General features: G+C 43.1%; 1 protein-coding gene across 1 annotated transcript in view; it reads left to right on the forward strand.

The window, feature by feature from the left end:
- Positions 1-26,539, forward strand: part of SLC48A1 (solute carrier family 48 member 1) — a 40,973-nt gene extending 14,434 nt beyond the window's left edge. Inside the window, exons 2-3 of the mRNA XM_077483766.1 lie at positions 5,428-5,595; positions 22,388-26,539. Coding sequence (XP_077339892.1) covers positions 5,428-5,595; positions 22,388-22,524 — 305 coding nt within the window. The 3' untranslated portion in view covers positions 22,525-26,539. The remainder of the gene's footprint in view (positions 1-5,427; positions 5,596-22,387) is intronic.
- The last annotated feature ends 383 nt before the right edge of the window (positions 26,540-26,922 follow it).

The raw sequence follows: 26,922 nt of genomic DNA on the forward strand, positions 1-26,922 counted from the left end.
AATAATAAAAATAAAAAAAAATTCAGTTTAGGCCAATTACGTACATATTTTTGGCAAAAAAAAAATTGAAATAAGCATATATTGGTTTGCAAAAAAGTTAGTGTCTACAAAATGGGGAATAGATTTATGGCATTTTTATTAGTATTATTATTATTATTATTATTATTACTTAAACAGAAACAAGGTCATTAAAACATATATATATATATATATATATATATATACATGCAAAGCTGATCTATTTTATATTCAACAGCCTATATATTACTTTTTAAGCCCTCTCTCTGTAGATCTGTTAAATGATAGACATTGGATAGGATCGTATGATTATATTCTATTTTTTGCTGTAACCTGTACCTAGTTAACATACTGTGTATTCTTCTCCCCCGTTGCATTGAAAAAAATATATATAAAAAAGTTATTTTGTCACGTAAACTGTAGGACCAGTTTTAGAGAATGTCAAGAGGTCACAGATGTACAGGGACTTGTGAAATCTGTTCTGTCACCAGTTTATGAAAAAACAACTGTGACTCTGCAGTTTCATATCCTGAGGGGAAAAAAAAGCTATGTCATGTTTTTGAGGTTCTTCAGTCACTTTTTATTACAAAGCTGAGTGGGCATTGCTTTCTGCTCTCTTTGTCAGAAAACTTCTGTGAGCAAAGTTCAACACTGAACTGTGGGGGTTATTTACTAAAGGAAAATCCACTTTGCACGGCAAGTGCACATGAAGGTACACTTGGAAGTGCAGTCACTGTAGATTTGAGGGGGACATGCAAGGAAAATAAAAAACACATTTTAGCTTGCACCTGATTGGATGATAAAATCAGCAGAGCTTCCACTCCTTTCAGATCTACCCTTTAGATTTAGAGCGACTGCACTTCCAAGTGCACTGGCAGTGCAAAGTGGATTTGCCCATGTTTATGATTTTTATAACGTGAGCCCACTTTTGTGCGCTATGTTTGACAAATGACACTTGCCTACCCCCCCCTCATCCCCCATATTATTATTATTATTTTTTTTTTTTTTTAAGAAAGGAGACACAGGTCCCCAAAAGAGGGAGGGGGGAGGTTTTCTGTTCCCCCTGTATCTGATTTTGTCCGCCGCAATATCACAGTTCCTCTATAAGTTGCTGATTGCCGCCATTCCTAGTGTTGAAAAAAATCCCTTAGTTTGCAGGCGCTATAACTTTTGCTCAAACGAATCCATATACAATTATTTGTTATTTTTACCAAAATATTTTCCAGAATACATATTGGCCTAAATTGACTAAGAAAATATATTTATTAATAAAGTGTGTGTGTTTTTTGTTTTTAGCGTAAAAAAATAAAATGGAGGGGATCAAATACCGGCAAAAGAAACCTTTTGTGGAGGGGGGGGGGGGAGACATTTGCGAGTTGACGAGGTTGGATCCCCCGTTACTGCAGATCCTGGCTTTCTTAAAGAGGAAGTAAACCCTGATGAGTTTACTTCCTCTTTCATTCCCTGCAAAGCATAATGGACTACTATGCATCGCATAGTAGTCCATTATGTGTCACTTACCTGACACAGGAGCCAGCGAAGTCGCCGCTGTTCCCTGTAGTCCGCCACATCCATCTTCTTGGTGGGGTCTCGCAGCTCCGCTGTCATTCGGGGAAGCCGCGATGACGTCACTCCCGCGCATGCGCATGGGAGACGACACGCACGGCAGCTCCGTCGTTGAGAATGCCGTGCTCAGTGCGCCTGCGCCGTAGACAGCGGTGCCTGTTTTCGGGCAAATATCTCCTAAACCATATAGGTTTAGGAGATATTTCTTGGACCTACAGGTAAGCCTTAATCTAGGCTTACCTGTAGGTCAAAGTGGTTTGTAAGGGTTTACAACCACTTTAATTCTTATTTATTTCCCCACAAGGCAGAACTCCACTTTAAGTCAGTACAATACAAATACTGTAGCTGTTGACTTTTACTATATGGACACTTGCCTGTCCAGGGAGCCTGCGATGTTGGCACTGCAGCCGATGTTCGGATCAACTGTGGGTGCAGCCGTCGCCATTTTAGGTAAGGGAACCCAGCAGCAAAGCCCTTCGGATTCACAGCCAGGTCCCTACTGCGCATGTGTGAAGCGCACTGCGCTTTCTGATTGCCCTGGTGGCGGAAGGAGGAGGGGCCATGGCCTAGTCTCCTGGAAGTGGGGAAGGGGACATGTCAAAAATGGGTTCCCCCCCTCCCCTCTCTGAAAGGTGCCAAATGTGACACCTGAAGAGGGGAGGAGGCGGCAATTAAGCGGAAGTTCAACTTTTGGGTGGAACTCCACTTTAAAGGGAGCCTGTCTTGACGTTTTTATAGTTTAACCACTTGACCACTGGGCACTTAAACACCCTTAATAACCAGACCAATTTTCAGCTTTCGGTGCTCTCACATTTTGAATGACAATTACTCAGTCATGCAACACTGGACCTATATGAAATTTTTGTCCTTTTTTTTTTTTCACACAAATGGAGCTTTCTTTTGGTGGTATTTAATCACCGCTTGGTTTTTTATTTTTGGTGCTATAAAAGAAAAAATACAGAAAATTCTTCTGTAAAAAAAAAAAAAAATAAAAATAAAAAAATGAATTTTTTCTTTGTTTCTGTTATAAAATTTAGCAGATTAGTAATTTTTTCTTCATAAATTTTGGCCAAAATTTATACTACTACATATCTTTGGTAAAAATTACAAATTGGTGGATATTATTTGGTCTTTGTGAACGTTATAGAGTCCACAAGCTATGGTGCCAATATCTGAAAATTGATCACACCTGAAGTACTGACGGCCTATTTCAATTCTTGAGACCCTAACATGCCAGAAAAGTACAAATGACCCCTTTTTGGAAAGAAGACATTCCAAGGTATTTAGTAAGAGGCATGATGAGTTTTAAGTTGTCATTTTTTTCCCACAATTCTTTGCAAAATCAAGATTTTTTTTATTTTTTTTCCCCAAAATTGTCATATTATCAGTTTATTTCTCACACACAGCATATGCATACCACAAATTACACCCCAAAACACATTCTGCTATTACTCCCGAGTACGGCGATACCACATGTGTGAGACTTTTACACAGTGTGGCCACATGCAGAGGCCCAACATGCAGGGAGCGCCATCAGGCGTTCTGAAGCACCCAGGACAATTCTGACATTTTCTCTCCTACATGTAAAAATCATAATTTATTTGCTAGAAAATTACATAGAATCCCAAAACATTATATATGTTTTTTTAGCAAACACTCTGGAGAATACAATGGTAGTCGTTGCAATTTTTATCTCGCACGGTATTTGCGCAGCAATTTTTCGAATGCTTTTTTTTTGGAAAAAAAACAGTTTTGTGCTTAAAAAAAAAAAAAAAACACAGTAAAGTTAGCCCAATTTTTGCATAATGTGAAAGATGAAGTTACGCTGAGTAAATAGATACCTAACATGTCACTCTTCAAAATTGCACACGCTCGTGGAATGGCGCCAAACGTCGCTACTTAAAAATCCCCATAGGCGACGATTTAATTATTATTTTTTTTTTTACTGGTTATATGTTTTGAGTTGGAGGGCTAGAATTATTGCTCTCGCTCTAACGTTCGCAGCGATACCTCGCATGTGTGGTTTGAACACCGTTTTCATATGTGGGCGGGACTTGTGTATGCGTTCGCTTCTGCATGCGAGCACATGGGGACAGGGGCGCTTTAAAAAAATAATAATAATTTTATTGTTCATTTTACTTTATTTTAGTTTGACATTTTTTATTCTTCAAAAATAATTTTTTTGATCACTTTTATTCCTATTACAAGGAATGTAAACATCCCTTGTAATAGGAATATGGCATGACGGGTCCTCTTTACAGTGAGATATGGGGTCAATCTCACCTCTAAGCTGGGAAGCCTGAAAAAAAAAAAAAAAAGATTCTGGATTTGATCGTATTGGCGAGTCGGTAGAAGCACCGGAGGGCGGCGGGGGGGGGGGGGGGGGGGATGTCTATGGCTGGGTATCTCAGAGTATGGCGTTGCAGAGTATTGCGTTGCAGGGTATTGGCGTGTGTTGCAGGGTATTGGCGGGGGTTGCAGAGCATTGCAGAGTGTTGCAGGGTATTGGCGGGGGTTGCAGAGTGTTGCAGGGTATTGGCGGGGGTTGCAGAGCATTGCAGAATGTTGCAGGGTATTGGCGGGGGTTGCAGGGTATTGACGTGTGTTGCAGGGTATTGGCGGGGGTTGCAGAGCATTGCAGAGTGTTGCAGGGTATTGGCGGGGGTTGCAGAGTGTTGCAGGGTATTGGCGGGGGTTGCAGAGCATTGCAGAATGTTGCAGGGTATTGGCGGGGGTTGCAGGGTATTGGCGGGGGTTGCAGGGTATTGGCGGGTGTTGCAGGGTATTGCAGAGTATATTTTCGGTGAGCAGCGATGTGGGCACTGCAGATGCAGCCCACATCGCTGCTGACACCGATCTCTTCCCCATCCGCTGTTCCGATCGGTACAGAGAGGGGGAGGGAGGAACCGGCGTCATAACATGACGCCGGTTTGTTTACAAGTGATCGCTCCGTCATTTGACGGAGCGATCACGTGGTAAACGGCCGATATGAGCGGCCGTTTACCATGATCCGTGATGTGTTGGGTCCTGTGGACCCGGCGGTCACGGATGCTCTCGAGTGCGCGCCCCAGGGGGGCGCGCAAGAGCGGAATTCTGGGAGGACGTCATATGACGGCCTCCCAGAGTTAAGAAACCGCCCTGTAGCCGTCATTCGGCTATAGGGCGGTTGTTAAGTGGTTAAAGGTCCATCTTAGGAGGTAGGAGTCTGCCCTAATTTTCTGTGGTGGAAATCTTCTGGATTTCCTGGAACTGTTAGGGGGGTGGTGGTAGTGGTGGTGGTTTTATTTTCTCAATGAAAGGCGTTGAGGACACTACACTGTTCTATGTCCTTCCTTCCTTCCTTCCTTCCTTCCTTCCTTCCTTCCTTCCTACACTTGGAACTTTTTGCTTATATATTCACATACTGTATATATTAATTGCTTATTACATGTGTAATATTGTATTTGTATTTACAGAATTTGGGGTAGTACAATGTCAGTGTGAATTTACAACTGTTTATTGCTTTATGCTACTACTTAAAACTTTGAGCACTGCAGCTGATTTTCATTGTATTATTCATGAAGGGTGAGCGTGAAGAATACACACTATATAGACATCAGGCTTATTGCATTGGGTCTGGATTGGGCATCCCTGCCCAACACATATCGTGCGAATAAGCCCTTAGAGGGGTATGTTGAATAGATGCAGTATTACCCTCAGCCAACCGTGCATAGCCTCATTTCAAACTTTGAATGTTCAGTATTAAGAGTAAAGCAATGTTATGTACCTACAGTATGTGGATACTGCATATGCAGCATGTTTCCTTAATGGACTAATATTGTCATTTCTCTTTATTTTTATTAGGTGTCTTGGCCCTGTGGGCCCTCATCACACACATTATGTATATACAAGACTTCTGGAGAACATGGCTGAAAGGTCTTCGCTTCTTCCTTTGCGTTGGAATTTTCTTCTTTATCCTGGCCTTTATAGCATTCATCACGTTCCTTGCTTTAGCCATATCCAACCATCAGTGTAAGTATCCTACTGTACTGCTTTTAACCACTTCCCACCCGGCCAATGTACATATACGGCCGGGTGGGAGCTCTCTACTTCTGAGAGGACGTTCAGGAATGTCCTTCAGAAGGAGGAGGATCGCGCGCGATCCCGATGTGCTCGTGTCACCCGGACACGGCGCATCTCAGATCGGCAGGAGGGCTCTGATTGGCCCTCCTGATCACATGACGGCCGTGTCCAATCACGGCCGTCATGTGATGTAAACAAACAGCCGGTTGCTAGGCAATCGGCTCCTCCTCTCCTCACACAGAAGTCATCGCTGAGGAGAGCAGATCGCTGCAGCCGGCTGGTGATCAGTGAGTATGAGCTGTTGTTTACAGCTTTTTACTAACTGATCACCAGTCTAGTGTAAACACGCATCACCACAATACACATGTCACCACACATGTCCCCAAATAAAAAAAACATATGTCCCACTAAAATCACATGTTCCAATGATTATCTGCACACATATGTACGTGATCATTTGCGTACATATGTCTGTGATCACACAAACCAATTATACACTTAACAGAATTTTTTTTTACCAAAAACGTAGCAGAATACATTTTGGCTTAAATTTGACAAAATTAGATTTTTATTGGATTTCTTTTAAAATAGAAAAAAGAAAATTATTGTTTTTTTTCCAAATTTCCGCAGTTTTTTGTGTTTATATCGCAAAAAATAAAAAATGGAGTTGTGAATAAATACCACCAAAATAAAGCTCTATTTGTGCGAACAAAATGATAAAAATTTAATTTGGGTACAGTGCAGCATGACCGCGCAATTGTCATTGAAAGTGCGAGAGTGATGAAAGCTGAAAATTGGGCTGGGAAGGAAGGGGGCGAAAGTGCCCTGTATTGTAGTGGTTAAAGAGATATTGTAGTGGGTTTTGTACCTTTCTTCATGATGGTCAGAAATAACACTAGGTTGTTTACTGCACTTGTACTGTTTGTATCATCTATCTATCTCTTATAAATATATTTTCTGTCACTGTTATTTGCTCTGGCAAGATTGCTGCTTTTAATTTCTTTAATTTGTCTGGGATGCATTGTACACTGGTGCTGTTGAATGGTAGTGCTGAATGTTTAATAATTTTTTTTTTTTTTTTTTTTTTTTTTTCCTCCATGTTTAAAGCGGGAGTCCACCGGGACTCCGCGTTTTTTTTTTTTTTTTTTTTTTTTTTTTTTTTTTTTTATAAAGCCAGCAGCTACAAATACTGCAGCTGCTGACTTTTAAAATAGTGACACTTACCTGTCCAGCGCGCCCGCGATGTCGGCACCCGAAGCCGATCGCTAGGTCGTCTGTCGGGTCCTGCCGCCGCCATCTTGGGTATGGGAATCAGGAAATGGAGCCTTTCGGCTTCATTTCCCGGTTCCCTACTGCGCATGCGCGAATCTCGCTGCGCAATAAGGACGCTCCCCGCTGCCTCTGGGAGATGTGTGTTTCCCAGCAGGCAGCGGGGCACTTGCGGGAAGGGGCGGGCATTTGCGGAAAGGGGCGTAAGTTACGCCCCTTTCCGCAGAGAGCTGTCCCGGAAGTGGGTGCAGTTACCTGGATTATCCAGGTAACTGCACCCCCCTCCCCCCTGAAAGGTGCCGATTGTGGCACCGGAGGGGGGAGGGTTCCGATGAGCGGAAGGTCCACTTTAGGGTGGACCTCCGCTTTAACTTTTATGTGAAAATAAAATAAAGAATTAAAAAAATAAATAAATAAAACAAAAGAAATAACACTAGGTAATACATTTGAAACCTATGAATATTTTCCAGCTAGCTGGTGGAGCTCTAGATGCCAATAAACCTCTCTACTCTTTGATCATTTTTTAAAATGCCTTTCGTGTACTTGACTCAGTAGCTCAGGCTATTTTTTTTTTTTTTTTTTTTTTACACAACATGAGCCTGTACTTTTCAGGGAAGGCCTTACAAAAACCTGCAAGCCAAAGGCATAATGAGCTAGTATGAATCGCATATTAGCTCATTATGAAATACCTTGGATCGAAGCTGTCGCAACGATCACCGCTGTGACCGGTGACATGTCTCCCGGAGTTATTTCCCGGTTCCTGAGCTCCGGCGTTGTGATTGACTGGAGCTGCGATTGCGTAATTCCCACGCATGCTCATGGGAGCCGCTGTTCATGACTCGGCTACTGAAGAAACTGCACGAGCGGCCCGTTTCTTCAATGTGCATGTGCCAATGATGTAACTGTGCAAGTTTAGGAGATATTCACGGTATCTATAAGACTTACCTGTAGGTAAAAGTGGTGTAACAGGGTTTACAACCACTGTAATAAAGTAATACAAATATTGACAAACAATATTAATGTGAAATGTAATTCATGCAAAAAATAAATTGTACAAAAGGAGAAAAAAAAAAAAGAAAAAAAAAAAAAAAAAAATATATATATATATATATATATATATATATATATATATATATATATATATATATATATATATATATATATATATATATATATATATATATATATATATATATATATATATATATATATATATATATATATATATATATAATATTAAATTGTGCATGCATAAATATATACACTACTCTGATTAGAGCTTAAATTCTTAATGCAAAATATTAGTCCATCTCGCTTATAATTTCCACCGTGATGAACCCCACCAACGGAAAAGTGTCACCAAGAAGGCAGGAAAAAGACTTTCCACCACCGATAATACTGACTCTTACCAGCTACATAGATCCCATATCAGAGATCAAATATTGCAACTGACATATCACTCCTTCTGGACCTGAACTGCATGGAGGATGTATCTCTTTAAGGCACTCTGTTCCAACGTTGGTATATTCCTACAGCCACACCGCTCATTTCCCATCACATGAATAAAAAGGAGGAATCGCCATAGTCACAGGTTTACCTTCATAGTAGAGCCATGACGTCACCTCCCGGAGCCAGACAGAAACTAAACTCGCAGGAAGGACAGCTGAATGCCAATAGAGCCGTTGCAAGGTACGGAGGGTGGAGTTTCGCCCTCCGGCCACCAGGGGTCGGGTGCTTTTTTGTAAAAAAAAAAAAAAATTTACTGACAAATTTTGTCTCCTTCACTGATGTGCGCTAATGAGGCGACACTGATGTGCACCTGTAGGCTGAACTGGTGGGCATTGATTAGGTGGCACATTGATGGGCAGCACTGACTGGCATCGTTAATGGGCACTATTTGATGCCATTGATGGGCAATGGTGGGCACTGGTGACACAGTTGGCTCTATATTGTAATCAGGGCACTGATGTGCTCTTTACAGAGATCGGGGTCGCACCATGACGCGGGCGTTCTGTGATGCTGTCATATGACGGCGTTTCAGAGCGAGAGCCGCACTGCCCTGCCGTCAGGTGGCAATTAGTTAAGTGGTTAAACTGACCTCGTTTACAGGCTAAAGTTCATTAGTTTGATCTAAAAGAATCAAATGTTTGTTCTTTTTTTTTTTTTTTTTTTTTTTTTTTTTCTTTATCGTACATCATGGGACACAGAGCCTAAGTAATAACTTGATGGGTATATAGTAGAGGTCGACCGATATATCGGCCGATATTTGCCGTTTTTTAAATAATCGGCATCGGCCGATTGTGTTGATAAAAAGCCGATTCTACAGCGGGACTTTGAAATGACTTCTGTAAGAAGTCAGTGTAAGTTGCTGAGTCGTCATAGCAACACTTTCCTCCTCTCTGGGCAGACTGCCAAGAAAAGAACTAAATGATACAATGTTTACACTTCTGAATGAATGAAGTCATCCCTGTGTAGAAGTTCTCAGTTTAACCATTTAAAGACTAAATCTTTTCTGACACTTGTTGCTTACAAGTAAATATCCTGTCTTTTCTGCCAGAAAATCACTTAGACCCCCCCAAAAATTATATATATATTTTTTTAGCAGAGATCCTAGGGAATAAAATAGCGGTTGTTGCAATATTTTATGTCACACGGCATTTGCACAGAGGTCTTTCAAATGCATTTTTTGGGAAAAAAATACACCATTTAAAAAATAAAAATAAAATAAAAACAGTAAAGTTAGCCCATTTTTTTTTATTTATTTATTTTTTTTTTTTGTCCAAAAGTTTTGACTACCCGTTTTTTATTTAATATATAGGTTTTTTTTTTTTTTTTTTATCTAGATCAAACATACAAGTAAACTGATTGGAGGTTTGTTTTGTTTAATAAATGTTTAAAGCGGGACTCCGCGTTTTTTTTTTTTTTTTTTTTTTTTTTTTTTTAAAGCCAGCAGCTACAAATACTGCAGCTGCTGACTTTTAAAATAGTGACACTTACCTGTCCAGCGCGCCCGCGATGTCGGCACCCGAAGCCGATCTCTAGATCGACACTCGAGTGCTGCCGCCGCCGCCATCTTGGGTATGGGAATCAGGAAATGGAGCCTTTCGGCTTAATTTCCCGGTTCCCTACTGCGCATGCGCGAGCCGCGCTGCGCAATGAGGACGCTCCCCGCTGCCTCTGGGATCTGTGTGTTTCCCAGCAGGCAGCGGGGCACTTGCGGAAGGGGGCGGGCACTTGCGGAAAGGGGCGTAATGTATGCCCCTTTCCGCAGAGAGCTAGCCCGGAAGTGGGTGCAGTTACCTGGATTATCCAGGTAACTGCACCCCCCCTCCCCCCTGAAAGGTGCCAATTGTGGCGCCGGAGGGGGGGAGGAATCCGATGAGCGGAAGGTCCATTTTAGGGTGGACCTCCGCTTTAAGTGTAAGAAATTTTCTGTATCACTTATGAAGGCTGCTTTCACACTGGAGCGGGCAGACGTTGATGGTAAAACGCAAGTTTTAGCGGCTCTTTACCATCATTTTAGCGGTGCTATTTGGCTGCTAGTGGGGCACATATAACCCAGCTAGCGGCCAAGGAAGAGGTTAAATGCGCCCATGAAGCACCGCTGCCAAATCGCATTGCATGCGCTTCGGGAGTGGTGGAGGAGCGGTATACACCACTCCAAACGTGCTGCTTGCAGGACTTTTTTTTTAAGATCCTGCCAGCGCATCGCCTCAGTGTGAAAGCACTCTGTCTTTCACACAGACTGCAGGGGAGCCATTTTGCAGGCACTTTACAGGCGCTATTTTTAGCCCAAAAGCGCCTTAAAAAACGCCCCAGTGGGAAAGGTGTGTTAGATCAAGGGGGATTAAAAATAAATAAATAAAATAAAATCGGCCTAACATATCGGCCCAAAAAAATCGGCATCATATATCGGCTATCGGCCGCCATGATTTCTAAATATCGGCATCGGCCAGAGAAAAACCCATATCGGTCGACCTCTAGTATATAGGCACCTTCAGGTGATGGACACTGGTATACCCAATAAAGGAAGTTCACTCTCTGTATAATCCCTCCTCCTACCAGGAGCACGTCAGTGTTTTTCGCCAGTATTTAAGGTGTTGGTCACGAGTGAAGATGTGCTCTGAAGAGCTCCAGGAGGGATCCATGCTGGATGCAAATAGCCTCCATAGACCGTATCCATCCAAAGTGCCACTGAGGTCAAAGTGGATGGTACCCGGGCCTCGTTTTGAAGCACAAGGTTTTGCCTGTAACGCTTCTTTGCAGTGTCGGACCCCGGGACCCAGGGCTTTGGTCATGCTATATTACCTAAACTCTTTTCCTGGCAGGATGCTTTTACAGGTCCAAGGGAGTGGAACCCTCATAAAAAGGGACCTGTTCCTTGAAGGTTTGCAAAACGCAACCCGCCGTGATGGGTGAAGGCTGGATTGACTGACAAATCAGCAAATCCTGCGGCAGGGATAAGGTAAGAGAAGAAATTTAGGAACTAAAAAGTCCACCTATGATTCCTTCTTTGTGGGGAAAAAATGTTGTCATGCCTTAAATCTCCACTAGAGTACATGTACATACCTTAATCTGTTGTCTTCACTTAGCTCAGTGTCAGTCTGTGTGTGGCCGCAGCAGCTTCCACAGGGGGTTTCCTCTCAAGATAAGAGATCAGCCAAAATGCACGCCCCCCCCCTCCCCTCCCAAGACCAGAAGGGTTAGGGAAACAGCGGTGGTTGTACTCCCCACCCCCCCCCCCTTGTAGTAATTCCCCCGGAAGTCCCCATTTTATTGTTTTTTTTTTGTGCTTCAATAGTTGTTTTCCTCTGCCTGCTGTGTCGTGGGCTCTGCCCCCCCCCTCTTGTGTTAAGTCTGCAGATCGCAGGAATAATTTTCAAACGGAAAAGGAGAGGGCGGGTTTACAAATGGGCGGGGCGTCCACAAGGTCGCATGACACAAGCGGGCTTAGGGATCAGCTGGGGCAGTCTCTCCTCAGCTGATAGCAAGGAGGAAGCAAGCAGGCTACACTCGGGACACAGGAGCAGTGGGGCACGTAAGGGCTGCATGTGGTATTCCTAATAGAGGAAGGACATTTTTCCAAGCACTAGGCTGAACTTGATAGCGCCATCATTCTGTCATGACTATATTCAGCAAGTAGTGCAAACTAATAGTGCCTCTGCTTTTGTGCTCAGGACTATGCGTACCAAAAAGGTACCACAGATTTCACCCCCAGGAGTTAGGAACTCCAGTCGTGTCTCCACACTGTCATCCTCGTCTGAAATACCAGATATGGCAAGCCAGGGTGAGCCACTGGAACAAAGTGATGGTGAAACTGCTTCTCACATCTCGGCCCCTGTATACGTGACTGAAGAGGTATTTTCCTCCCTGCAGGGCCTGGAAGGGAGATTAGTGGCTGTAATCGCATCGACCATTCAAATGCATAGGAAGCGTGCTAGATCCCCCCTCTCCACCTTAAACCCTTTGCAAGGGGAACAGTGGGCACAAGATGACGTGTTACCCTCAGGCGATCAGGAGGAAAGACAAACTGATGACTCCTGCGGAGGAAAAAACAGTAGATGAACCTTTTTTCAGCCTCGCAATCTGAGCAATTGCTGATACAATCTCTTACAGAGATGGTTCGTTCCACTTTCATGTTTCTCCTAACGGAGTCTGCTGAAAGCTCGGTTTCTTCCTTGGGTTCCTTTAAAACCTTCACAGCCTTTGCCTGCGTTTCCTGTCCATGCATTACTAGAACGGCTTATTTATGCTGAATGGGATCACCCAGATAGGCATTTTCTCCCTCCAAAGAGATTCTCAGTTCTCTATCCCATGGAAGAGAAATTCACAAAAAAATGGAAGGTACCAGCAGTTGATGGTATACAGTGCTCCGCGGCCATTTTTGGTGTGACCAAGGAGCCGCTTGCTCTGTGGTCATTTTACTACGGCCATTTTCCCTCTGATTATGTCCTTTTATACTGGACGCTCGGCGGCCATTTTCTTGAAGCCTGAACATGTTTTTGGTCAGTTTCAGTGTCATTCGGAGCAGCTCTGCACAGCACAGTGTGGTCTCCTATGCACCTGGGAGCTGACACAGACACTATTAGCTGTATGGCGCAGAACCAGTCAGGGTGGTGAGTCCTGCGGGAAAGAGCCCCTCAGCTAGCAGCAGTTAGGAGGGTGGGACATCTCTGTCCTAAGTTCCCAACAGGTGGCAGACAGGGTAGGGTCAGCATGGCTTCAGAAACTGGTGTGTCTTCCCCCGAAATCCAGGCAATTGCAACCGGTTCGCCTGCAGACAGTGCCCGTGCCTCTGGACGCTTTTGTCGGCGGTCCTTAATTCATTCATTGCCAAGATGGAGGCGGTGTGTGGGTGAAAAGGGTTAAAGTGGTCAGTTCCTCCGGTCGTGGACCCCCCCCCCATCCAAGTTAAACAAAGTAACCATGATCCAGGTAGAGGGGACTCCTCCCTTTTAAGGACCTCACGGACAGGAAGGCTGAGGCAGTGGCTCGTTCCTTGTTTACAGTTGTGGGGTCAACTATGCGACCAGTACTGGCATCCGCACTTGTGTCGCAGACTCTCACTGAGTGGGCAAAACTTGTACACCCCGAATTGGGAGAGCAACAGGCCTCTCTTGTCTGCATGGAACTAGCAGACAAATTAATGCAAGGCCTTAAGTACATTTGTGACGCGGCCCTGGACACTCTCCCCCTGTTGTCCAGGGCTTCAGTGTCGGCAGTGGTGCTGAGGCGCCTGATTTGGCTAAAATGCTGGTCAGGCATCTAAGAAAGCCCTGACTGATCTTCCCTTCCTTGGCGACCGGCTATTTGGAGCCTCATTGGATGACATAAAAAAATGCCACAGGTGGTAAGAGTACACTACTGCCACAGGCCAGGAAGGCTAAGAAGCCACGCCTGACACTACTGCCACAGGCCAGGAAGGCTTGTCCCCAGCCTGACAGGATGCTTTCTGAAGGACCAAAGCATCCCTGGAACCGCAATCCTGCAAGCAAAAGTGCTACCACATGAAGATTTGCCCCCAACCGCAACACGGGTGGGGGGGGGGGGGGGTCGCCTTCGGGAGTTTGCAGCCCGGTGGGCCTCTCGGCTGTCCGACCAATGGGTCTGCGATCTGATTTTTTTTTTTATTTTTTTTTTTCAGGCTACAAGATGGCGTTCCTCTCTTGGCCACAAAAAATTCCTCCCCTCCAGCATACCCGTACTCTCGACTCGCTGGGAGGCCCTATTGGTGGTGGTAAGGTACCTGCGGAGTCACGAGGTAATAGTACCTGTTCCGGAATTGGAACATTTCCAGGGGTTCTACTCAAACCTGTTTGTAGTCCCCAAAATGGAAGGGGTACGTCCAATCTTGTACCTAAAAGCCCTCAATTACTTTGTAAAAATACAGAGGTTCAGAATGGAATCGGTTTTCTCAGTAGTCGCTGCACTCCATCAAGGGGACTCCCTGGCATCTTTGGACATCCAGGATGCGTACCTGCACATACCCATATGCCTTCTGCATTGGAGATTTCTGCGATTTGCAGTTGGGGTAGCCCGCTACGGTTTGTGGCTCTCCTTTTTGGTTTGGCTTCAGCCCCCCCGAGTCTTTACCAAGGTATTGGCTCCTGTTTTGGCATTGCTGCGGCAACGCTGGATCGCGATCGTGGGTTACCTAGACCAGTGATGGTGAACCTTGGCACCCCAGATGTTTTGGAACTACATTTCCCATGATGCTCATGCACTCTGCAGTGTAGCTGAGCATCATGGGAAATGTAGTTCCAAAACATCTGGGCTGCCAAGGTTCATCATCACTGACCTAGACGATCTCCTCCTGAGAGCATCATCCACCTCAGAGTTGGAGGAGGATGTGGCAATCGCCATGCAAACCCTGTAGGAATTTGGGTGGCTGTTGAACCTAAAAAAGTCGGTGATTGTACTGACTCAATGCTTGGAGTACCTAAGCTTTCTGCTGGACTCCATGGAAGCAAGAGTGTTTCTCCCTTCAGACAAGCTGCAGACTCTCAGAGCCGCGGTAAAACTGCTGATGAACAGCAGGTGGTCGTCGCTGCGTTTCTGCATGCGAGTCCTGGGACTCATGGTGGCCTCCGAGTCCCGCAGAAGGAGATTTTGAAAAAATGGGACAAATCTTTTTTTCCCTGGATCGGCAGATTCAGGTGAGCCAGTTAGGGATTCCCTGCTCTGGTGGCTGAGGTCCCCACACTTCGGTCCGGGAAGTCGTTCCTACCTCTGAAATGGACCAGCTGGGGTGGATTAATGGGAGTTCAGTCGACCCAGGGCCTCTGGTCGGTGGAGGAATCTAAGTTGCCGATCAATCTGCTTGAGCTGAGAGCGATCAGGCTATGCCTGTCCACATGGTCGATAAGACTTTGAGGGCATCCGATCGGGATCCAGTCAGACAACTCCACGGAGGTGGCATATGTCAATCGCCCAAGGAAGAACAAGAAGCTTGGCCGCTGCACAGGAGGTCGCTCACATCCTTCAGTGGGCAGAGCGACATGTACCGGCCCTGTCAGCCATTTACATCCCAGGAGTGGAGAACTGGCAGGCGGATTATCTAAGTCGCCAGATTCTGGACCCAGGACAACTTCTACAGCAAGGAGTAGACCAGAAATTGGCCTTAAGCACCATTAAAGGACGCAGGAGAGCTTTGGCTGTCTTTTTTTTTTTTTTTTTTTTTTTTTTTTTGCGACTTCTGGCGTCTCACTCTCTAGTGAGCACTTTTGTTGAAGGGGTCCGACATGTAGTTCCTCCAGTGCTTCTGTTAGCCCCCGTGAGATCTGAACCTGGTGTTATCGGCGCTTCAAAAACTGCCATTTGAAAATATCAGAGAGATCCCTCTGACTCTTTCCCAGAAAGTGGTCTTTCTAGTGGCCGTTACTTCGGCCAGGAGGGTTTCGGAACTGGCAGCCTTGTCTTGCAAGTCGCCCTATCTGGTTATTCACAAGAATAAGGTGGTGTTGCATCCGCAACCTTCTTTTCTGCCGAAGGTGGTTTTGGCATTCCACATCAATGAAGACATTGTTGCCATCTCTGTGTCCTAAGCCGACACATCCTAAGGAGGTGGCCCTTCATTCCCTGGACGTGGTTCAGGCTCTGAGGGTGTATTTGTCTGCTACGGCTCCCTTTCGGAAGTCAGACTCCTTGTTTTATTTTGGTGGCTGGTCTGAAAAAAGGCATGGCGGTCTCGTCGGCCACCATTTCCAGGTGGATCAGACAGATGTAGTACAGGCCTACGCTTTGAAGGGGCAAATGCCCCCCTTTCTGGTCACGGCCCACTCCACAAGGGCAATCGGAACGTCTTGGGACTTTTGACATCAAGCATCTGTCGCTCAAGTGTGTAAAGCAGCGACTTGGTCGTCTGTTTACACTTTTGCAAAATTCTACAAGGTAGATGTCAGTGCAGTGTGTTGGCCGCAAAGTTTTTTTTTTGCAGACTGCTGTATAATTGCAATTGCACTTTTTACCCACAAAAAAAAAAAAGTTTTTTTGGTTATTCCCACACACTGTCGTTTTTGTGGGTAAAGTTTATACTAGTTCCCACATGCCATTGTGGGTGAAGTTTTTATGCTGTTTTCCCACCCTTCATTTTGGCACTGCTTGGGGACGTCCCAATGGTCTAAGAGGAGCTGTGTCAGTCGGTGACTGTAAGAGAATAGGATTTTTTGTACTCGCTGTAAAATCCTTTTCTCTGTAGTTCACTGACACAGCACCCGGCCCTCCTATTTTTCTTTACATTATACTGCTTGTTGACGTACTGAAGCTGCAGTGCAGGCTGTGAGGTTAAGTTTTCGGGGCTAGCTACAGCACCCCAGGTGTTTAGAAAAATCCTGGCCTCTAGCCAGGTTAAGGCCACAGGGCATTATAATCTTGGCGTACTTGGACGATCTATTGCCGATAGACCAGTCTGCTCGTTTAGTGCAAAGCGTGTGCATTACAACCAGTTACCTGGAAAAGTTTAGGTTGGATTCTCAACCTAGAGAAATCTTCCTTTTAAAACTGATAAAAAGGCTGGAGTACTTGGGTCTGATCATAAACACAGCCCAGAAAAGTGTTCTTTCCTCAGGCAAAAATAAACTCCATGAGAGAGCTGGTGTGGATGGTCAGGTCAAAAGGCGATCCTGCCATTCGCCTTTGCATGAGGTTGCTAGAAAAGATGGTGGCTTCATTGGAAGCGGTTCCCTATGCCCAGTTCCATTCAAGACTGTTGCAAAACAGTATCCTGTTTACTTGGAGCAAAACAATTCAAGCTTTAGACTTGCCAATGCAGCTGTCCCAAAGCCTCAATTGGTGGTTACTAACCCAGAATCTGAAAGGGAAATCCTTCAGACCTATTATCTGGAAAGTGGTAACGACAGATGCCAGTCTTTCAGGCAGTAGTAGAAAAGACTACTGTCCAGGGACAGTGGTCAAAAGCCGAAACAACCTTGCCTATAAATATCCTAGAGATTTGGGCAGTGGACTTCCAGGTTATGGGGATTGTCAGGATCCAATCCGACAATGCCACAGCTGTGACCTATATCAATCACCAAGGGGGCACCAAGAGTCTCTCTTAGCGCAGAGAGAGGCGAACCATATTCTAACTTTGGCAGAAAGTAATGTTCCGTTCCTATCAGCAGTCTTAATTGCAGGAGTAGAGAATTGGCAGACAGACTACTTGAGTCACCAGTTGGGCTGTTTGCCAAAGATGGGGGACTCCGGTTGTAGATCATTTAGCGTGCAGATTCAACATGAAGTTAATCAACTTTGTGTCCAGGCTAAGGGATTTACTTGCATGTGGAACAGATGCGTTGGTGACCCTGTGGGATAATTTCTCACTAATCTATGCATTTCCCCCTTATTTGGTTGCTACCTCGACGACTTTGCAGAATCAAGCTGGAAAGAAAGCCGGTAATTCTGGTAGCACCAGCATGGCCCAGAGGGTCATAGTATGCAGAAATCGTAAAGATGGCAGTGAAGGGTCCATGGTCCCTCCCCACTACGGCCAGACCTACTTTCACAGGGGCCCATATTCCATCCTACCTTATGCATGATAAATTTAATGGCTTGGCTATTGAGACACACATTCTGAAGAAACGTGGGCTTTCTGGGTCCGTTATCTCTACCTTGATGCAAGGAAGCCAGCTTCCAAGACTATATGGAGGGAGTCTGGATGGCTTATGTTTCCTTGTGTGAATCCAAGGGTTGGCACCATTGGAGGTATATCGCAGGCAGAATTCTTGCCTTTCTACAATTTGGGGATAGAGATGAAGTTGGCCTTGAGTACTATTAAAGGTCAAGTCTCAGCTTTATCGGTCTTATTTCAAAGGCCACTTGCTACACATTCTTTAGTTATGGGTTTTATGCAAGGGGTGATCCGGCTTAATCCGCCAGTCAAACCTCCTTTTGAACCTTTGGGACTTGAACTTAGTTTTTGTCAATGTTACAAAAACAACCATTTGAACCGATACAACTTTTCCCTTAGTCCTTCTACCAAGGAAGTTGGTATTTTTGGGTGCTATATCCTCAACAAGGAGGGTTTCAAAATTGGCTGCTCTTTCTTGTAAAGAGCCATATTTGATTATTCACGAGGACACAGTGGTGTTGTGCCCTCGTCCAGGTTTTTTTTTTTTTTTTTTTTACCAAAAGTTTCCACCTGAACCAAGACATTATCCTGCCATTGTTTTTTCCCAAAACAACGTTCCAGGGAAGAAAAGTTACTACGTTGTCTTGATGTGGTGAGAGCGGTCAAAGTCTATATAAAGACTGCTGCTCAGATTCGGAAGACTGATGTCTTATTTATTCTGCCAGAGGGCCCTAAGAAAACGACAGTGGATTTTGACGCTGCCTGTCGTAGGTGGATTTCATAAGTTATAATTTAAGGGGTAAGATTCCCCCTTTTCAAGTCTGAATTATAAGTCAAAGCGCACTCTACCAGGTCAGTTAGTGCTTCTTGGGCAGTGCGTCTCCAGGGCTCAGATCTGTAAGGCCGCAACTTGGTCTTCAGTGCACACATTCACCAAATTTTATCAAGTTGATGTAAAGCGGTATGAGGGTATCGCCTTTTGGGCGCAGTGTGTTGCAGGCAGCAGTATAGGTCCTCAAGTCTGGGGGTACCCTGTGGGTTGTCTCCCTCCCCCTCAAATGGCATTGCTTTTGGATGTCCCATTAAGTTATTACTTAGGCTCTGTGTCCCATGATATATGATAAAGAAAATAGGAATTTTATAACGGCTTACCTGTAAAATCCTTTTTTTCTTGGAGTACATCATGGGACACAGAGGTCCCTCCCCTCTTTTTGGGTTTAAGTATACTGCTTTGCTACAAAAAACGGAGGTACTCCTGGTAGGAGTAGGGGTTATATAGGGAGTGAACTTCCTGTATTGGGTATACCAGTGTCCATAACCTGAAGGTGTCTATATACCCATTAAGTTATTACTTAGGCTCTGTGTCCCATGATGTACTCCAAGAAAAGGATTTTACAGGTAAGCTTTTATAAAAAATCCTATCATCTCTGCCTAAGCGACATTGTGATAAACTTGATGAGGCTACTTTTTTTTTTTTTTTTTTTTTTTTTAAGTTCTCTGTCATTTCCCAAAGCGTCTTCCAATACGGCTACATTGAAGATACTGGCTCGCCCTCTACAGAAAAAACAATCCAGAAAGCATTTTAAATGCCCCTCCCTCCCGTGTGTCTTCAGTTTCTTTTGTGTTTCTGACCCTCCAGATGAACACGTCGCTGTTTTGTTTTCTGCTTGTGCGAGTGATTGTTTACCTGCCTCGTTCTCCTCAGCCCTTTTGCCTGCTTGTGGGTATATCCTCAGGGATTATGCCTCCATTCGGGGAAGTTTTTTCCACCTTCTTACCTGGATTTCAGTCCCCTGTAAGGTTAGTGATCCGACTCTGGAAGCTCCTCTTCTAAGACCCTTGGCAGTGTTCCTTATTAAATGTATGGTGTCCACACTATTGTGGGTCATCAGGATGGAATGAGGGGGTGGTGACTGAGATAGTTGCCAATGATGGCAGCAGCCATTTGGCTCTGGTACCCGCTGTGAGCAGTGGGCCACATGGGGTCTCTTCCCTGGTGTACTAACATGGCAGCAGTGATGTCACTTTCGATGCCCTTTTTTTGAGGCCAAGGGAGTCCCATGATGGTGGGGCCGCCACTTCTACTGCCTGGGATTGACACACTTTTTGTTGCCAGGGAACATGCCTAGGTACCATCTTTAACCGGAGGCGCTGTGGTGTTACAGGGATTTCAGAGGCAGTAGAGGAAGCAATTTTTGGTCCTGGATCCTGCTTCCCTTTGTAAGTGCAAGGCTCCGAGCAGTGGAACTAAAGCCAGGTACCCTCATGCCTAATTCAGGCACTTCCTCTGATGTTTCCCTCCAAACCTCTTCTTTGCCTAGGAGTGTGCAGAGCAGGCTCGCAAGTATAAAAAGAAAAATGTGGGAGTTGTGGTTCCAAGCTCTCTGACTCGTACGCTAAGAAAATGTGCTTAAAAGTTGTCATTTACATATGTGTATGTGAAGAAAAATAAATGATAGAATATAATATATACAGTTGTGCTAATAAGTTTACATACCCTGGCAGAATTTATGATTTCTTATCCATTTTTCAGAGAATATGAATGTTAACAAACTTTTCTTTCACTTATGATTAGTTTTTGGCTGAAGCCATTTATTATCAATCAACTGTGTTTACTCTTTTTTTAAATTATAATGGCAACAGAAACTACCCAAATGACCCTGATCAAAAGTTTACATACCCCAGTTATAATACCGTGTATTGCCCCCTTTAACGTCAATGACAGCTTGAAGTCTTTTGTGGATGAGGCTCTTTATCTTCTCAGTAAAGCTGCTCATTCCTCTTGGCAAAAAGCCTGTGATGGTCAGGAGACTGAGATGCCCACTCTAGAACCTTCACATTATTCGGGTGTAGCCAGTGACGGGTCAACTTGACCTTGTGTTTTTGGATCATTGTCATGTTGGAATGTCCAAGTACGTCCCATTCACAGCTTCCTGGCTGATGAATGCAAATGTTCCTCCAGTATTTTTTGATAACTTTTTGCATTCATCTTGCCAAAAATTTTGACCTAATTTCCAGCGCCTTTTGTAGCTCACAAATCCCAAAAACATCAGCAATCCACCTCCTTTACCTTTTCATCATGGGCCCTGTTGACTCCTCTCTAAATGTAGCTTTTATGGTTGTGGCCAAAAAGCTAAATTTTGGTCTCATCACTCCAAATGACTTTGTGCCAGAAAGTTTTGAGGCTCGTCTGTGCTGTTGGGCATATTGTAAGCGGTACATACTTTGTGATACTTTGTGGCATTTGCATAGTAATGGCTTTCTGCTGGCGACTCGACAAGGCAGCCCATCTTTCTTCAAGTGCCTCCTTATTGTGCATCTTGAAACGGCCACACCACATGTTTTCAGAGAGTCCTGTATTTCACCTGAAGTTATTTGTGTTTTTCTCTGCATCCCAAACAACTTTCCTGGCAGTTGTGGCTGAAATTTTAGTTGGTCTATCTGACCGTGGTTTGGTTTCAACAGAACCCCTCGCTTTTCCACTTCTTGATTAGTTTGAACATTGCTGATTTGGCATTCTCAATTGCTTGGATATCTTTTTATTTTTTTTATTTTTAAATAGCCATTTCCTGTTTTATACAGTTCAACTACCTTTTTCCCGCATATCCTTTGACAATTCTTTTGCTTTCCCCATGACTCGGAATCCCAGAAACGTCAGTACAGCACTGGATGAAAGATGCAAGGGTCTGTCGGGAATCCAGAAACTCATTGACCTATCGCTCTCACTCACCACACGTGAGGATGGTTACCGTTTGAATTCAAACCCCTTTGTGTCAACTTGTGTGCACATTATCAGGCCAAAATCGCCAGAGTATGTAAACTTGAGAGAGAGAGACATGTGCCACATGCCAAGGCCATCTGCCAGTGCTACCTGCCAATTAGTGCCACCTGCCAGTGCAATCCAGTGCCATCTGCAAGTGCCACCCATTGTTACCTGCTAGTGCTACGTGCCAGGCAGTGCAATCCAGTGCCGCCTGCCATTGCTGCCCATCGGTGCCACCTGCCAGTTCCCATTAGTGGCACCTCAGTGCTGCCTATTGGTGCCCCCTGTCAGTGTCCATCAGTTCCAACCTCAATGCCGCCCCATCAGTGCCCATTAGTGCAGCCTATCAAAGCACATCAGTGAAGGAGAAAAAAAAAAACTTATTTGCAATTCTTATTGTCCGATGCCCCAGACATGCAGTACTAAGCACTGGGCAGAGGCTTTAATTAACTGGCTCCTAACTTTTTAAGCTGGCTCCTAGATTCTAAGCAAATTTGTCAAGGTGTGTGTGTGTATGTATGTATGTATGTATGTATGTATGTATGTATACATTTTTAATCTCAATTTTGCATTGTAAATGTTCTCTTGGAATGGAAATAAAATCTTGCAGCTGACTTTCTCCTCTCCTTTCTTTTTCTTTCTAGCAATCAAGGATCCAAAGAGTTTATACTTGTCCTGCGTATGGAGTTTCATGTCGATGAAGTGGGCCTTCCTGCTTGGTCTCTACTCATTCCGATACAGGAAAGAGTTTGCTGATATCAGCATCCTCAGTGACTTCTGACCGGAAAATTTCAGTGACTGCAAATGGATTTTATCAAATGGTCTTAGACACATACCAGCTCCTTGTCTGTCACTTAGTAATTCCACAGTGACATCCAAAGGAAATCAAGATGTAAAGGGACTAATGGAGCACCAGGGAAGATGGGATGTTGCATCTATTCTTTTTATTACAGCTCTATTCATCCTATATAACTAGTACTTTTCAACCTAACATTTTTCTTTCTTAACCAATGTTACCCATGGGATTTACTAAACATTTTAACAGCGGGATACATACTGCTTCTGTCAGACTTAATCAGCACAGTCACTTTATCTCTGCTTTACCCAAATGGAACTAGATTGAAATGGTCTTGCAGTTTTAGCACACAGGGCTTTTTTTGATACGGCATCCCTGATCAGTTAACCTTCTGGTATTGATACAGGTGTTTTTATTTTGACTTTTTACTGATGTATATGTATTACTTTGACTGTTTTGTACGTGTTCTATGTAAACACGCACAACGAATATCCACTTTTTGAAGGCTAAAAAACCCTTTTTAATGAAATGGTTTCTAAATAGAAGCAAATTCAGGAAATGAATCCTGCATTATTTACAATGAAGTGTATAAATTATGTAGCAACGATTTAAATTATTGAAAAAATTTTTTTTTTTTTTTTTTTCTTATTTTAAGAAATGTTAAAGTGCAATCTGAGAAACCCAAGAAAAAGTACAGCTACCATGTGTTTAATTTACTAAAATTGTTTGAGTCCAAGAAAAAAAAAAAATTGAGTATATGGAATGTTGTCTACAAGTTACTGCAGCTTTAATTCTTTGCCCTTTTATAGACTAACTTCAGGCTTCAGTACATTGAACTACCCAGAACTAGTAATCAGATAAGGAATTTTTCAGATTACATAGGGTCACATACATGTGAGCCTGTTAGACCCCTTTCATACTGGGGCACTTTGCAGGTGCTGCAGTGCTAAAAATAGTGCCTGCATAGTGCCCTGAAAGAGCCGCTCCTCACAATCCAGTGTGAAAGCCAGAGGGCTTTCACACTGGAGCAGTGCACTGGCAGGACGGTAAAAAAAAAAGTCCCGCTAGCAGCATCTTTGTGTGTGTGTGTGTTGCTCCTGCCCATTGAAATGAACGAGGCAGTGCGGCTATACTGCCACTGCAGCAGCCCTTTGCGGTGGCTTTAACCCTTTCTTGACCGTTATGGGGTAAAACCGGCCGAATACCGCAGCTAAAACTACAGTAAAGCGGCGCTAGCAATAGCACCATTTCTCTGCCGGAGCCCGCACCGCCCCAGTGTGAAAGAGGCTTTCATCAAAGTAAAAAAATAATAATCTGGTAAGTAAAACAATCATCTTGTCATTTTTTTGAAGGGTGCTAGGCAGTGACTGCTCGCTATTTCTCCCATAACAGGTTTCAACTACAGTGTCGTCTTCAGGTAAAATACAGTTTAAAGCAAGACTGCCTCCCTATAATTATGCTTTGCCTTTTTATGTCTGCATCAGGCTTATACATTAACAAGCATACAGTACAGAACCAATGAGGGATTGTGTGCCACTACGAGAGGTATGGCAACAGCATTCAGTCTTTAAAAAAAAAAAAAAAAAAAGAATTTAAATTGTTTGTGGCAACTTATTTCATCTTTGACATAACTTTGCATTCATCACTTGCTATTATATTTTTCATAATTATGTGGAATATTTCACTTTACAAGAAGAAAAATACAGAGCATTAACATGATCAAGAAATACCTTTAGTTACTCTTGAACACAGTTATTTTAAAGGGAAAGTGTAGTATTTTCAGTAAGCACATAGGTTAATATTGCAGTATTTGTAATTTCTCGTGTCTCATATTTTACATGTTCTTCCAATTTTATGTTATTTGTATTAACTGTAGGGATGTGTAGATTAGTGGCCAGAGGAAAAGTGGATTAGCCACTACCATCTCCCTACCTCCCTTAATAACAACTGTTGTGAAAAGATATCGGCCCCAAAGGAGTTGCCTCATAAACTTTCCTTAAGAAATCTGTCATGTGAGATTTCAAAGGAGGAAGTAGAGCCAATGTATAAGTAAGAAGCAAAAAAACACAGGAAAGACTAGACACTACTACTTTTTAGATCTATTAGATATACTCTGGGGACTTTTTTTTTTTTTTTTTTTTAAGCTCATGTTCTGTTATTTCACATGGACTATGTGGAATTTCCAGTATAAATTACCAATGCACATTTATATAACCTGGACAGGCTGCAGTCATATACTGTCTTTCAAACCAACCTTTCGAAGAGCAAAACATGGGAAACTGCCATTGCTGAACTCTCCTCCTAAAAAAATAACAGCTGCTTCTCTGTATCTTTTTAATACCAAGTCACTGGTCAGGATTCTTGAGATGTATTATATTATATTGGATTATATTAAAAAATGTTGACCAAAAAATATACTTTTATTTGGATAGGGGTGGCTAAAGTTGGCAGGATTACCCAGTTGTATCTGTGGAGGTTAGAATTCTAAGTTCGCTCTTTGGAGTTTTCAGCTCTATCAGCTCCCACTAGGGAGTTTTGCTCTTTTGCTGCTTTTTCTGATATGTAAACTGAATGAAGAATCCAGTAGAAAGCGTGGATCTCCTGTGTAATTGCTCTGGCATTGGCGCAGACCTAGAAAATCTAGGTTCGCTACCAGATCTTCATAAATTGGTGATTCCAGTCACCTGCAGCAGTTCAGAACAGTTAATTATGTCTATTCCCTGGTAATCAAAATTACAACAGTGTAAAGCGTGACACAAAACATCTAGTCTTAAGGGATTATTGATATAAAATATGGTTATTGCACTTGCCTGTGCAGTACAACCATTCAGTGGGGCCAATTTACTAAAGGAATGGAGAATGTTCCCAAAGAGTTTTTTTTTTTTTTTTTTTGGTGTTAAGTTTCACTTGGATTATGCAGACAGGTAAAAAGCTGATGCCTGTTTACTTTCATCTGTGACAACATTTTAGTAAATTGGCCTCAATATGTCTGAGGAAATAAGTGATTGTACCTCCGATCTGCTTATGATCAAATATAGTTAGTACTCCATTATAAGTATTGGACTTTTTTTTATATATATATTGTACAGTGTGTGCCAATCCTTGTACAAACAAGTCATGTATTTTTCATGAAGCGACTAATTACTAATCTTTGTTATTCAATATGAAACTTCACTGTGCAAGAAAACCGCATTGTCAATTGTACAGCCAAGATCATGATTTGTTTGTAATATGCAAATTTTGTAAATTTACCCCTGGCTTTGTGCAAAATATTCAGAAAAATGCAACGTGTAGCTTGGGTGATTTCTGGAAGAGCCTTTTGTCAGGACAGATGTATTGTGGTGTAATCTTCACAAAAAAAGTGAGCAAAACTGCTTTTATCAGAAAATGCTGGCAACCAACCTGAAGGAAATCAAGAGAAATACATGGACTGCGGTTGCTGATCTCCCCTTTTGGACATTGTTGATGCTTGTCACACTGAGCCAATGGCTTTCATTTTATGGAGTTGGTTGCTTACTTGTTTCAGGGTAATAAGTCACAAAAGTAGTTATGCCAGAAATATTTGGGGGGAAAAAAGCATTTTCAAGAAGTCCGTATTGGTAATCCTACATATTTCTCGCAGCAGAAGTTTACTTTATAATACAGCAAATGGTATATTATTTGATCACAAAGTTGAAAATGTGGTATAACTGTGCAAACCTAAACAAAGAAATAAACAGCAGCTACACAAGAATGTGACATATTCAAATAGGATAGTGTAAAAAATGTAGTGCTACATTTTTTACACTATTATTTAATCTTTTTGTTCCTTCCTTTACCCAAGTTTTTGGGTGAACACTAAAATACATCTGCCCTCTTGTCTCAATAAAATTATCACAGAAAAATTTATTTGCAATGCTCTTTACTCTAAATAGGGTGGTAATTTGTAACAAAATACGTGTCTCATTGTAATTATGTTTATCAACTCTTTTTAAATAAATCCTTGTGGTTTTGCTTCAAATATTGCAGTGTTTGTTTACCTTTACAGATATTTTAAGAGACTACATAATAGTAACCACCTACAGGAGGTAGATTTATTACATTTTTATCAATTCATATAATTTAGTTTTTTGGCATATGCAGTATATTAGAATAAAGAACACTTTTTTTTATTTAATTTTTTTCTTATAGAAGATTTTTTGTTATTGAGTTAAATAACTCTTAGCCCCTGTACACACGGTCGGAGATTTTGCCAACCAAATCCGTCGGATTTAGTCCGACGGATTGTGTCCGAAACTGTTGCATACACATGGTCGGGCCAAGTTGGCGAAAAATACGATCTTTCAGAACATGATGACGTAATTTTCGTTACGATGGGACTACATTCAGGCTAGTAGCCAATAG

The sequence above is a fragment of the Lithobates pipiens genome, unplaced genomic scaffold (assembly GCF_037356315.1).
Source record: "Lithobates pipiens isolate NorthernLeopardFrog02 unplaced genomic scaffold, aLitPip1_a1.2 Scaffold_16, whole genome shotgun sequence".
In the NCBI taxonomy this organism is placed as follows: domain Eukaryota; kingdom Metazoa; phylum Chordata; class Amphibia; order Anura; family Ranidae; genus Lithobates; species Lithobates pipiens.